Genomic DNA, 15242 nt, shown 5'->3' with positions numbered 1-15242 from the left:
GAATGGACACAATCACCCCGCAATAGACTTATCTTCATTCTAGGAAGAAGAATAAAGATGAAACTATCGCAGGCTGATGGTGTCCATTCAGATGAAGGATGCACATTTAGTGATTGACCTCGGGGGAGGCGGTGATGCCCCTTTATGGTCATATTGGGGCACCCCCCCCCCCCCCCTCACAGTGAGTACTCAGACCATTATCTAATTACCATTCTCCTCTTTTGAGCGCACAGGTACAGTTCTAATCATGCAGTTTATTCTAGTTATACACGGCCGGTCACATAACTCCAATACGTCTGTATTTTGCACTAATATGAAAGGGCTGCATTCTTGAGCAAATTCCTTTTAACTTGTCAAGCATGTGAAATATCCTGTTTTTGTAGTTTAAAAAAACCTGGATTTTTTTTTTTTTTTTTTTTTGGCCATTACGCAGGGGTACGCTGCAGGCAAGGGGTTATCTGTATGTATCTTTCATGTAGGAATGGAAATGTTATAAGTTAAACAGGCAAAATAGGGGTATTATTGTGTTTTTCATCACCTGTGAAGTAATGAGTACTTTGCTTGCCTGTGCCACTAGTGACATCCTGCCAGGCAGCTGCCCACTCGCCAGCCAATCCAGCACACACTGTAAAATCTATTTTAGAGGCTAAACAGAATGCATCTACATGGCTGGCATCTCCTGATACCAAAACCGTAGTCTCTCTTGGTGGAGACGGTCTAAAATCTACTTACTTTTTTTCTCCAATATAATTGTGAAATTGATGTTATATTTACTTGAATCGCTGATGTACTACCGTGCTTCCCTGAAAATAAGACAGTGTCTTATATTAATTTTTGTTCGAAAAGGTTTAATAACTGTTAGCAGGGCTTAATTTTAAAGTAGGGCTTATATTTCAAGCATCTTCAAAAAGCCAAAAAAATCGTTTTGCATCCTTAAAAATTCTGGAAAATCATGCTATGTCTTATTTTCATGGTATGTCTTATTTTTAGGGAAACGGTATATTAGTTGGTGTTTTCGCCATCCTCTCTGAACACGTATATTCGTCCCAGCTTGTTATCCTTCCCTCCCTGCACTACTGTCTAAAGACGGTCTACCCAGTGAGCGATGTACAGCAGAGGAAGGGACTCTGATAAGGCAAAGTTACTTTCATTATGGAGAATTGCACATAAAATTGGTGGGAGAGTAACAGTCGTAAACTTAATTATGTGAACAAAAGTAAAAAGATGCAGTTAGTTTATAACGGAGTCTCTTTACACGCCCAGTCCGTTTACTCTTTTATTCACTCATTATGTAGCTATCTGCGTAGTATATAAAAGTGAATTAGTGTTATTTTGGGTAGTTATTCCCGTTTATCGGAAACTCCTGGACTTTTGTTTTTCCGCCAAATAGTCATGTGATCTTAATTCTGACCAGCTCAGATATACTGCCTGAAACTAGTTAGTTTCTCTCCTGTGCGATGCTATTACATGAAACCTACCTACAGGGCAAGGGGGGCACAGACACCCCTGTTACAGTTACTGATCAGCAGACAGCTATAATAGAGATCACTGTTCATCCTCCTGACTGTATAGTTATGGTCTTTAATTACCGTTACCTTCTATTAGTCTTATAAGCTGTGATGAAGTGTAGGTAATACCAATTCTGGTGACAGATGCAGGTATTGAAACTGGGACCTGCATCTATCAGACTTTTATAGCTTGTCCTGTGGCTAGAATTTGCATCTGAGATGCAAAAAGCCCTTTAATGCTCAATTTGTAAGACCTGCCAGCCTGTATGATTGCAGGGCCCTTGGTCAAATCAGAAGCAGCTACTATATGAGACCCTTAACTTTTAAAGGGGGTCTGCTATTTCTAGCTGTTTTGCTGCAGCTCCGTACATTGTGCAGTGGCCTGGGTTGGTACTGCAGGCTGAGTCCTATTAAAATGAAGAGCACTCAGCCTGCAGTACCAACTCAGGCCACTGCACAATGTACTGAGCTGCAGCAAAACGGCTAGAAAGGTGACAACCCCTTTAATACAGTGCAAAAAATAGTGGCATCTGTGTCTACTCTAAGCATATTTGAATGTTGTTAATTAGTCCTCTAACCTGCAGAGTTGTTGGGTAGTAGTCACACATTGGTGGAGGTTGTGGTGCCATGGGCTTGGTGTGCATTGTGTGTTTTTTTTCTTCTCCTCTAAAGCCTAGTTAAAGATAAGTTTATTTCTGTAATTTATCTTGTGTCTGATCCCTGTTTTGACACAAATACTGCATAAAGCTTACACTAATCCACCACATAGCCTTTCTACCTTATACACTTTTCTTGGGATTTGTTTTTTCTTGTATTGTGTGTGCTGGGGAACTTTTGTTGTATTTGCTGTTTTGAGTGTTAATGTAAATGTGTTTTATTTCTGTACTGGGATAAGGAATATAACCAGGACTAATTTGGTATTTATCATTTATTACGATACGATGCATCTTCGCTTCAAAGCAAAGCTATTCATTTACCAAATGCTCAGTCTAAAACTCAGTTCTCCAGGAGATAAGCATTGTCTGGCAGCGGCTTATTTCCTGAATTATTGAATTTTATTAAGATTTAAGCCCGCTGAATGTATATTTTCATTGGCAGTCCTGCAGAAGGTGACAGGAATATTGCTGATAACACCGTTTTGCTAGATTGGTAACTTATAAATCCCCTAATATTCCAGACATTATCACCAAGCATTGTACTGTAATGTGTCCAGATAAGTAGCTATTGTAGATGCTGTCCGCTAACATCACCTTTCACTGATCCGGAGATTAGATGAGCAGTAGTCAGTCATTTCCTTATAAAACTTTATAACTATCCTAATGGGATCATCCAATCTGCTCCATTTTATTGAGACGAATTACACGTTTTAGTTCAGTGAAATATATAAGGTTCTGTGTATACATGGTGATATATGCAGATCTTTATGTGGGGTCCAGGATTCTGACTATATGGTATCATAGGTTGCAACAGGCGTAAATGAAGTCTTCAGTGCTACTCAAACAGTACTAAACTGTGCACAATTAGGGCCTGTTCCCACGTGTGGCCTGTACCCCTCCGCACAGAAAGTCCGTGGCATTTACAGTAGCAGCAGAGTGAATAAAAGTTCTGAAATCTCGTACACGCGCTGTGGAAAAAAATTTGCACAAAACCCGTGCGAAAAATGGACTCACGGTGTGAAATTTTAAATCTGCAGCGTATCATTTTTAGTACTGGTACCTCCATTGACCGATACCTCTCCTCAATCAGGGGGTGAATTCTGCACCAAAATCCACATTAAAAACCTAAATGGCGTGGGTTTTGATGCTTGACTTTCATCTGCAGTTCCGCTGCAGAAAATCCGCCCGTATGAATGTCTTCCTATTGTACACCCGTGCCAATGAGGCCTGAGTTTTGTAATACACTTAGGTTCCCATCTCGTGGTTTAGACCATGTGGTGATGCTTACATGTGTGCGAATGAATAGTGAGTAACAATCTAGAAATAGGCAGAAGTAGTTTACATGATGCATGCAGGGTGGAAATACATCTGCTATCCTGTTTGGGATTAGCGCACATGCCAGAACACCCATTAACTCCTTCTTCCCTGGTGGAAGAAGCGAGCCATCTCTTTCACAACTCTGTAATCATGCAGCTCCTACGCTGTATATAAAAAGCCACAACTCTAATAGAACATGCATAGAACACATGTGAGTCTAGTTCTGAAATGTGTTACAAAAATGGCAAACCATTGTACAACTTGATACAAAGTGATTACATTCCTATGTGGATAGAAGAGTCATGAGAAAATAGCAGCAGATGGGTTAAACACTCTTTTTTTCCAGTTTCGCCACATGTTTTGCAATGAGAATAAATATTTAACTTCCTGAATATTAACCTTTCTTGCTAAGATTTCTGGTTACGTCTATTGCCTCCTCCACATTAAGAGTCTAAATGAGCTTAGGAGACCGAGCAAGTGGTAAATGTATTCAAACCTTTGGAGCGGAGGAAGGAGTCTGCTCCTGCTAGGTTCCATTGACTGACAGCCTGGTTATGTTGGCATCCCTTCACGTTTTCTTTAATGTTTAATGGGCACAGAGGTTTCACTTGCAGTTTTACTAACGTATCCCCTCTCTTCTTTTCTGCTTTCTGGCTGGCCGCACAGATCTCTCACAAGTCTTGGCTTCCAAAGACTAACAAACAATAGTGATAAGTAATGCTTGTTCTCTTGCACTGCTGCCTTGGGTAACAACTACCACTGCTGCTTTTTTATAAATTTGCCTTAAGAACACAAAGGATATTGATTTGGAGGCGAACACAGAGCCCATATATTAATACCAGCGTCATGAAGCTTAAAGCAGAAGTGTGCACTCTTGTATTGCTGCCTGTCTACCTGTTAATGTTTGTGTACAGCACTCTTACTTTTCTACCATGGTATTTTTTCACCAATGCGAAGAAGAGAAAGGCTATGGCAAAAAGGATAAAAGCAAAACCCGTATCGGAGAAAATCGGAAGCCCCTACCGGTCCATTTGCAACTTTGACTCACTGGCTACTATAGACATCCCTGGAGCTGACACATTGGACAAATTGTTTCAACATGCCGTGGCAAAGTTTGGCAAGAAAGATTGTCTGGCTACAAGGGAGATCCTGAGCGAGGAAAATGAGAAGCAACCAAACGGCAAAGTTTTTAAGAAGGTAAGACTTGTAGCTGGGAAGAGAAATGAGTCAACTTTGCGTGTTACGATATACATCTTTTTAGAAGACTTTGAGGTTATATCTTGGCTTTCTGTAAACTTCTTGTAAAACTTAATTCTGCTTCAAAAGTAATTTGTCGCACATAACTATTTTGACACCACTTCTAAACTTAAAGTTTACCAATCATGTGTACATGAGGATTATCTCTGGCCAATATATGACTTGTATCCTGCATTTATCACCAGTTTCATTTTCTGGAGGCTTTATGCCTTAATTTTCTGTCAGGAGGGAGTGGAGGCTAGTTGCTATGTTTTCAATATACTGCACACAAGGGAGCAGGATCTCCTCTTTCTCTGTAGCAGACTCAAACGGTAAACATGATGGACATTATACAGCTGTACTGAGCAGTGTAGCTGTGAATACAACCCTGCGGTGAGATAGAAAACTTACTAACTAGCTGTATTAGTCTTTACAGCTGTCTAACCTTGTCCTCTCCATAGACTTCTGTGGGCAGCATACAGCCTGATTCTTCAGTGAGCTAATGATTCATCTTTTCTTTTGAGACTGATTTTAGCAGTAAATTGAGTGAGTGATTGGTGCAGAAGGCAGGGGGAGGAGAAGTGGCCCATAAGTGCAGAAAGAGGCATTTTCCTGTGAGTTATATTGCAAAGTTTGTTCGCTTGTAGTATTGATTTATGCGAAGTTTGTTAAAATATTGCCTGTTTAAGCTAACCTTAACCGATCTTTCAGCAATGGCTTGTTGATGGTTTCCAGGTATCTTTCTGAGTCACCCAGAATAAATTTAACTAAATAGATGAAAACTACAAAACCGATCTACGGCAAAATGCAGATTACAAAAATTCTAGATTTTTCATATGTTGACTTGAAGGGGATTTCCAGGGCAATAAAATTGATCGGCTGGGTTTGGTTGCTCGGGACCCTGGCCGGTCAGTTTATGGTTTGTTTTTTTTTATTTCGAGACCCCAGCCTACAATTACAGTTGCAAATGTCAAGGAGGAGTCTCAGCAGCACACCGAGCAGCTACAGCAGTAGGGGAGGAAGATTCAAATTTTGAAGGTGCACGCTCATCGTAGGGATCAGAGCAGCAGCTTCCTCCCTTCCCCTGTGTATTGCGGCACTGACAGCGGGCGCCTGATTAACTGATCGTCCCGAGCAGCGGACCCTGGCCGATCAACTATTGATGACCTATTCTGAGGATAGGCAGTCAGAAGAATTTCCGTAAAATACCCCTTTTGATTAAATTTTGGGATACATGGTCCATTTGTAGCTTGGTCATTTTGGCAGAGAATGGGGTATCGGTGACATTAATGTGATGCTGGACTTCATAGCTTTTATAATTGTTGCAACCTCAGTGAAGACTCTGGAGCTCATTTGTACTTTAGTTGTACGCAGGGGCGTAACTATAGAGAATGCAGGGGATGCGGTTGCACCCGGGCCCAGGAGCCTTAGGGGGCCCATAAGGCCTCTCTTCTCCATATAGGGAGCCCAATACTATGAATAAAGCATTATAGTTGGGGGCCCTGTTACAGGTTTTGCATTGGGGCCCAGAAGCTTCAAGTTATGTCTCTATGCAGCATGGTTTAGGTATGGGTACGGGTACAGATAGAGGGGGGGGTGGCCCAGCTCACCTCACCTCACCTCACCTTTTGCATCAGGGCCCGTGAGCCTTTAGTTACGCCCCTGGTTGTACGTATAGTCTGTCAGGGCTGGCCATATTTTTTACATGAGGAAAAGTACAGTTTGCTGGAAGATACTACGGGAAACGTAACTTTTTATTTTATTATATGAACAGGATTTGTGAGGATCTGATTTGAAGGCAAATCTGGCCTAGATGTAATAGTTTATCTAATGTAAAAGTACTGTAAAACTGATCTACCTCTAATGATTTATTCATCTTGTATAAAAAAAAACTCCTTTAATGTACGTGTGTGTATACATATTAATATACATAATACTGCTACTCTAAATATAATATAATTTTGCTTCCTTGTCAGTTAATTTTAGGGGAATATAAGTGGCAAAGTTATGAAGAAGTTAACACAAGAGTCAACCACCTTGGGAGTGGACTGGCTGCATTGGGCTTGAAACCAAGGAGCACCGTTGCCATTTTCTGCGAGACCAGGGCAGAGTGGATGATCACGGCGCAAGCTTGCTTTAAGTACAACTTTCCTTGTAAGTAATCGTTGATAATCATTTTTACGATAAGATTACTGTTACAGTTGGAACAAGATGCGAACACTTCACTGGTGTGTATCTTATATTGGTAATACAGTATAGATAGAGGCTGGACAACAGCCCAAAGCCTCTTGTGTATACAGCGGAACAGCAACAATACACGGGCCAGTCTGAGGAAGATAAGGTATTCACTAAATACAGGAGCTATCAAGTCAAACCATTTCATGCTAATCTCTGCCATAAAAAAGTCAGACATTTGCCCAAACCAGCATTTGCGCAAAATTTGTACCCCCCCTTCCTTAAAAGTGGGTGGAGCTTGTCATGAAGGGGTATGGACAATCGGGACCAACTAATTTTAATGTATAACCTACGTCAGAAACTGACGTCAATTATACCAGAAACGTACACCAGTGTGAAGCTGACGGAGATGTGCTCAAATTAAGAACCAAGTCCAGTGCAGGAATTGCCGGGTCTAGTAAAAAAAATTTCTGATGTGTTTTCATGTACGGATCACATGCCATGGAAATCTATAGGCATCCATTCTGATGCTTCCAGGTCTTCCGCTATGCTCTGACCCTCCTGGTCCCTATCTGCGCGGGCATGTGACTGCCGTAGCCAATCATGAGCATTTTTAGGTGTGAGGACAGCCCCTTTAACCCTTTCCAATCCACTGTCTGACCTCTGAAGACATTATGATTTAGGGCTGTACATCTCCGATGTTGGAAGACATCCGTCGGGGTTCTCTTACTGTATATTGCCAGCCTCTCTGCTGTCGGAGCCTATCCAACGTGTTACCTTAATGCAGTACTGGTTTTAGCCAGCATATAGCGCCATTGTAAAATGGCAGAAAAAGAGTAAGCCCCTTAGGAAAACCAGGATACAAATTGGATTGGAAAGGGTTAAACTTCATCCGATGAGCAGTCGTTGGGTCACAGCGGCCAATCTCAACCAACTGATGTGTGTGGGCACCTTAACTCTGTCATATGTGTCTCTTATAAAGTCACACCGTTGTCTAATGCAGGTTTCCCCTTCAGGCCAAGTTCACGCTTGACGTTTATCTAGGTTTCCATGATGCAGTTTCAACAATTTGCATTTCTCTGTTGCTCTTCCTGGGAGCGTTTGAATACATTAAACTGGGTGCTGTCATTCCCCTCGTCAGGGAAGAATGCCCCTTAACACTGGGATATTGTCCAATCGGTGTTAAGTGTCATTAATACATTTACAGGAGGAATTACAGAGGAATGGCATAATGTATCATTCTAAGAAAAGATGCTCCATTATTTCATGGGGAACGATCCATCCGATTCTGAAATGGAAAAAACTTGCAGGGGAAAAGAGTCCATTCATTTGAATGGGTTCATTCACACAAGTGAGTTTCAAGCTTGAAAAATCGCTGCATGTCCTGTTTGCCATGTGAGTTGCAGTCAAGTAAGATCTGTTTTTAAAGCATTTTACTATTGGAACTCCATGGGTGTCTTTTTTTTTTTATTTTTTTTTTTTTATAGATATATATGCACATGAAAAGCTGATGTAAATTGGATGAATATCATTTTATCACAAAAACGCATTGGACTCATCGAAATCGGGGTCAGATCACACGTAAAATGGTCCGTTTTTCACAGACCTAAATCACACTCGTGATTACACCTATAATACTTTTTCGTGAGGTTATGTTCTAGACGTCAGGACTTCGTAGTTTGTGGTTACCTTGACTTCTCAAATTTTTTCCTCTAGAACAGCTGCACATTACAGAAACTTCCTGATTTTTCTGAAATGGAGAGGACTCTTGACTTTTAATTCCCTGTTTGGATATTTGCTCAATGTTGATCTAAAAGCCTTTCTTAAAGGCGTATATCTTCCTTTGAATATTAGCATGTTGTTGGCATAATATAATCTGGTGGGACTCTCCTCTCTGGAGCCACTACCGATGCTGTGAACAAAACGATTTTTTTTTTTTTTTTTTTAAATTTTTTGTGTGCATAGAAACCAAAAAGGAAGATCCAAGTTAGTCACAAAATATTTGTTCGCACATCGCAAAACAGTAGCCTAATAGAAAAAAAACAATGTGCCATACACTAAGGCCCAATGTCCACGTGCGGATTTGAATTGCGGGACACCCGGACGGACAATCTGCAGTTCAAGTCCCCCCATAGGGAAACATGGGTGTCCATACCTGTATTAAAGCATGCGGATTTGTTTTGCGGATTTCTTGGATGTGGAAATCAAATCGCAGCATGCCCCATTTCCGTGCGGATGACTTCCATTGAAGTCAATGGAAGCTGTCTGATCCGCAGCCCGTCCGCAATTGACATTAAGGATTAGCCACGGATTCTGCGGGAAAGCAGAAATTTGAAGAAAAAAAAAACTCTACTGCGCTGGCGCTTCTGCCTACATCCACAGTAAAGTAAAAAAGACCCAGACAGGTACGCACAGAATCTGACCCGCCCATGGACATGAGGCCTGAATCAAAAAGGTCGATTTACACAATCATGACTGTATTCATGGAAAATCATAAAAAGCCATAACAAACTGAGCAAAAGATTGGTGAACCATACTATTCTTATGTACAACACCCTATGCAAGACCAGAATAAACAATTCATGGAAGAATATAGTAAATTGGTGAAGTGCAATGCATTCAATAACCCTAAGAATCATACACCTAATGAGGAAACCCAATGGTGAAAGGTGTGGGGAGTGAACCAAAATCTTATAGCTCTGCTGATATGTTGCCTATGCTGCCAAGCTGATGAGGGGTATGATTCTTGAAGGGAATTGTATTCTTTCATGGATCGTTTATGCTTGTTTAGCATATGCTGCTATACATTAGAATATTGCGGTTCGCCAATCTTTTTCGTTTTAAATGAATAAAAAAAAAATTAATAGAATATATAGAATATCATGGTAAAACTATGAAAGTATTAAACTAAAGTTATTCTGGGCAACCAACCTGTACTGATCTCTATTGGTGGCCTAACATGAGGATAGGCTATAGGTAGTTTACAGCTGGACAACCCCTTTTACATCCATGGTCTGTAGCTACAATGAATGAGAATCCACGATAACCATGCAGAGATTGAAATGGTGTCATTGAAATCCACATCAGCGGAATTATAGTGTGTGAAGGTGGCTCAAAACCTCTGCCCCTGGCTGTTACACCCTCACTAGGTCACTGTTTCACAGTTGAAAATGGAAGGTATGAGGAGGAAATTAATTTCTGTGTTCACTACAGATTTCTGCAAGACTTTTTTTTTTTTTTTATCATGGTCATCCTGATAAGCTAGCAGAATGACAAACACATGTCACCACATGTCTCCTACGTTACCAATTTTTTTAAAGGCTTAAGGTGCATTTACACACGCATGATCGCTCAAAGTTTTGTCAGAAACTGACAGCTCTGAGCGATCGTTTTGCATAGGTACTTTATTGCATGTATTTAGAGAACATACATCGCTATTGTTCTCCAGTGAGGGACAGTGGCTGTTATCAGTACTGCCCGCTGAGAACACACTATGCGGTCTGTCTTATCTTGGCATTCTGAGGGGCAAGGATTTCATGCGGACTTGAAGTCGGCGATGGACTAAGTGCACGATGGGTGAACATTTACGCAGAATTATTGCTCAAAAGTTGGGTTTTGAGTGAATTTTAAGAGATAGTCATTGTATGTAAATGAGCCTTTAGTGCTCCTTTTTTAAAACCCCTTTTTAGATGTTAATGTCATCTGTGTCAAATATTGGGCTCTTTTCACCTCTACATAACTTCCTTTTTTTTCTGAAAACCATGACTTGGTGCCAGATCTGTCATACAATGGATAAATGCCTATTTACATGCAACGATTATCGCTCAAAATTTATTAAAACGATGGATTTTGAGCTATAAATATTACGTGTAAATGCCACCATCGTGCACTTTTCGGCTGAACAATGATTTATAGGTGAGCTTAAAATCCATAGTTCAGACTTCATGCTCTGTTCTCCATGGGAGCAGGAGTTTACATTCTATTCTCTCTGCAGCCCATGATGGAAAACAGACCCATGGGAGCTAGAGATAACATAGTATTCTCTTAGCAGGGAGCTAGAGATAACATAGTGTTCTCTTAGCAGGGAGCTAGAGATAACATAGTATTCTCTTAGCAGCCCATGGCTGAACAATAGAGATAATTGCAGAGCTCCTGGAGGCTCATGTGCATGAAAATGAAGCTGATAAAGTACTAATGGGCATTCGTGCTCATTGACGATCATTTTGCATAAAGTTCTAATCTTTCAATTGTTTGAAAGATTATCTTTCCATGTAAATAGGCTCTAATGTAGTAGACATGATAATTAGTTAGTATAAAATGTCTATTGATTTGGATAAACCAAATGTATTATGCTATTGTAATGACCTTTAACTCTGTGGGGGGGGGGTTGATGGCCACACAATCTCATCATGGAATTTGCCGGACAATGACATGGTGAAAGATATGTGGTATAATGTTAGCTGAATATATATATATAAGTTGCACAAGCAGCCTCTAAGAGTTAAAGGTCATAGTGTGTGTGTGTATATATATATATATATATATATATATATATATATATATATATATATATATATATATATATATATATATATATATATATATATATATATATAATATATATACCTGTATTCAATATTGAGTGTTTTCCCAGTCCCTCCGCATCCCCCACACAGGACCTTCTACAACAAAGAGATATCTACTTTCAGTTTCAGATTTGGACACATGTTATTGAGACAAAGGCTCCTACTTGAGAGAGGCGGGGAATTCTATATAACCCAGCGAATAAGAATATATATATGTTACTGATGTAATCTGTTAAACGCCCATAAAGGGCAGGTGTTATGCTTTTTAATAAAAGGCCCTGTCTGGATGTTTCTCCCAGAAGAGCCATTTTGAGCATGAGACTGATACCTCGTGTTTGACTTGGTCAGTGTGCGCATACTGCTTCTACACAATTAGGAAGCTGCAGAATACCCTGAAGCCTGCTGGAGAAAACCATATTCCAGCTCACTAACACTGGTGCCGTCTTGGCCTCTGTCATGGTTCATAAATGCATGCGGCACTACACTTCACATCAAATGTGACAGAATTGGATTCGGACTCCAATAGAAATGTTAACCTAGTCTTAAATGTAATGTATATGTTGAACCATGTTCAGTTGAATCCAACAACCAATAAGGTGTAAACGTCTCTCTAGTGGTCACATTGTACGCTACACTCGGTGAGGATGCCGTTGTCTATGGCCTGAATGAGTCTGGAGCTACTCACCTCATCACCAGTTCTGAGCTGCTAGAGACTAAGCTGAAGGTACGTGTTACAGAACCTCTGCATGCCTTGTATATATACCTCCTATATAATGGTATAGTCTGGACCTTTTTTTATATATATATATATATATATATATATATTTTTTTTTTTCCATAGTGTGTGTTGTCACAAGTTTGCAACATTAAACACGTTATCTATGTTGGAAAGAAGATCAACACCTCTAACTATCCTGCAGATCTGGAAATACATAACTTGGAGGAGGTAGAGGAGTTGGGTGCCAAGCCTGAGAATTGTAAGTGTGACTACATAATGATACATTGAAAAAGTTTAACGGAGGTGCGTTCAGTGTATAATATGGTAATATGGTGTCCTTTTATTAGGCTAACAAAAGGAAATGAGTCTTTTTTTTGTATTTTTTTAACTTTATTAGCAACTGTTAAATCCTGCACCACTTTGGCACTTGTAGTCCCTATCGGTCTTGGTTTACTTTTCTGCATTGGTCTGTTGGGGCCACCGAAGCAGCAGGGGATTTAACAGATGATTAATTGTGTGTAGGTTTTCTTTCTTTATTCTTTTAATCACATTTCTTCCTGCTAGCTTAATGTCTTCAAATCCTGGACAAGTTTTTTAAAATGCACACAGATGGAGAGTTGATTTCAATCTAGTCTGCTCATGAGCAGATGCCCTGCTCAATATAGTGGCTACCTCCATATCTGAGCTATACGGGGTTATTCAAACTGAGGGAATTTCATTACAAACTACAAAAGAGAAGCACACAATCCACACATCACTAACAAGAGGACGGTTCACATTTTTTTGTTCATCTTTTTGGATTTTTTTTCCTCGTGTTTTTATTTTTTTTTTTTTTAATTATACGCCACACCTCAGCACTATTTCTTATGGGATATATCAAAAAGGGGACACCAGTATTTTGAGTTTACCAAGTGTGGATTCCATTGTTCAAGTGCAACGAGAATTCTGTCTTTGATTCCAAAAACAGACGCCTCGTCCCAAGCAAACTCAAGCACCCAAAACAATTACTCCTGCCGTGTCGCCGTTTTCCTATTATCTGTAAACCACAAGAAACAGCGCTACGATGTGACAGAAAATGGAACTTACTGGTGTTTCATAGACTTTGAAACATCCTTATTTCATCGATGTGCTGATTGTGTACCTGTCTTCTGTAGATTGCAATTAAATTCCCAGATCTGCTCCTTTTTGAATAACCCTGTATGTGCGGTGACAGCGCTGTTCTACCGTGTTTCCCCGAAAGTAAGACAGTGTCTTACTTTTTTTTATCCCCAAAAGCCAGACTATGTCTTACTTTCGGGGTATGTCTTATAATAAAAAAAAATCAGTACTCACCTCCCCCGGCGTTCTGTCGCGCTCCGGCAGGATGTCGCTCGCTCCTCGTCCCCGGCGCAGCATTGCTTTCTGAATGCGGGGCTTGAAATCCCCGCCTCCAGAAAGCTAATACACACGCCGTCAGCCAGTTACAGCCATTCAATGACAGCATTGAATGGCTGTGATTGGCTGAAGGCGCACGTGGCTTCAGCCAATCACACTATTCAATGACATCATTGAATGGGTGTGATTGGCTGAAGCCACGTGCGCCTTCAGCCAATCACAGCCATTCAATGATGTCATTGAATAGTGTGATTGGCTGAAGCCACGTGCGCCTTCAGCCAATCACAGCCATTCTGTAACTGGCTGACGGCGTGTGTATTAGCTTTCTGGAGGCGGGGATTTCAAGCCCCCGCATTCAGAAAGCAATGCTGCGCCGGGGACGAGGAGCGAGCGACATCCTGCCGGAGCGCGACAGAACGCCGGGGGAGGTGAGTAATGATTTTTTTTTTTTTCTATGGTATGTCTTACTTTCGGGGTACGGCTTACATTGGCCGACCCCCCTGACACCCCCGATACGTCTTACAATCGGGGGTGTCTTACTATCGGGGAAACACGGTAGTGATAGACCCGTGGGGATAGATGGTGCATGTTCAGTATGAGCCTACTGTGCAGAGCGCTGACGACGACAACAGCTAAAGAAATGACCAAGTAGCATTCAGGAAGTTGTGATTCAATAAAGTGAAAGATTTATTACAAACCCCAGTGGTCATGTAGACAACGTTTTGGACATGTAGTCCTTCATCAGGCTTGGTACGTGGATAGATCGGACAAACTCGCCACTTGAATCTGATATTCTGTATCTGTATACAAGACTTCTATTGCAAGCTGAATGTGTCTTCCGTGCTTGAGTCTATACATGTGACATAGGAAAACCTTAGAGGATGTTGTTGCATTGCCTAAGAACATAACTTCTGTTGGGCAGTGCAGGATATAGGAAACTCGTCATACAATATGCAAATTTTCCCCAACCTACGCTTTCCCTTATTTGTCCTCCCTTAGGTTGGGTGTGTTGGGATTAAGTAAACTCACGCCTTGTTTAATATTCAATGTACCTATTAAAGGAATGGGAAGCAGAATAAGGCACGTGTACCTGTTAGGTAGCTCATAGGTGCAGTGACATCTCTTGGTTTGTTAGTGATTATGCGGGGCTGGGGGGGGGGGGTGCGCGGTAAACAGGACTGGTTACATACTGGATCAGCAAGTGATACGTAAAACAAAGTATTTTGGAAAAAATGCAGATTGCATATGGTAGTTAATCATTTTCTGATTTTATGTTTGCAGGTTAAACACATCATGGTTTGAACAGACATGTATATATTTTTGTTTTCTAGTGAACAATCCTCCCAACAGACCTCTACCCACAGACCTAGCAGTAGTGATGTATACAAGCGGTTCCACTGGCATCCCCAAAGGTGTGATGATGATTCACAGCAATTTAATAGCCGGCATGGCTGGACAGTGTGAACGGATACCTGGACTCGGGTACGTTGTCATGGATGGATTTGGGCTAAATGCTATTGTGTATGCTCAATTTGATCTGTTAAGACATTTAAACATGTTGACAGCTAGAGCTGGTTGTTGGCAGCCATTAACTCATGATCTCCCATTAAAAAAAATTAAATTGCCGCATTTTTCGCTCTATCATATGCACCGGACGATAAGACGCATCCAT

General features: G+C 40.9%; 1 protein-coding gene across 1 annotated transcript in view; it reads left to right on the top strand.

Annotated features, from left to right (window-relative positions):
• Nucleotides 1-4128: 4128 nt before the first annotated feature.
• ACSL4 (acyl-CoA synthetase long chain family member 4) overlaps nucleotides 4129-15242 on the top strand; it is a 28638-nt gene continuing 17524 nt past the window's right edge. Inside the window, exons 1-5 of the mRNA XM_066581720.1 lie at nucleotides 4129-4678; nucleotides 6694-6871; nucleotides 12093-12202; nucleotides 12320-12455; nucleotides 14902-15144. Coding sequence (XP_066437817.1) covers nucleotides 4328-4678; nucleotides 6694-6871; nucleotides 12093-12202; nucleotides 12320-12455; nucleotides 14902-15144 — 1018 coding nt within the window. The 5' untranslated portion in view covers nucleotides 4129-4327. The remainder of the gene's footprint in view (nucleotides 4679-6693; nucleotides 6872-12092; nucleotides 12203-12319; nucleotides 12456-14901; nucleotides 15145-15242) is intronic.

This window comes from Eleutherodactylus coqui, chromosome 10 (genome assembly GCF_035609145.1).
Source record: "Eleutherodactylus coqui strain aEleCoq1 chromosome 10, aEleCoq1.hap1, whole genome shotgun sequence".
Lineage (NCBI taxonomy): Eukaryota > Metazoa > Chordata > Amphibia > Anura > Eleutherodactylidae > Eleutherodactylus > Eleutherodactylus coqui.
Note: the sequence above shows the minus strand (reverse complement) of the source record. Positions and strands in the feature narration are given on the sequence as shown.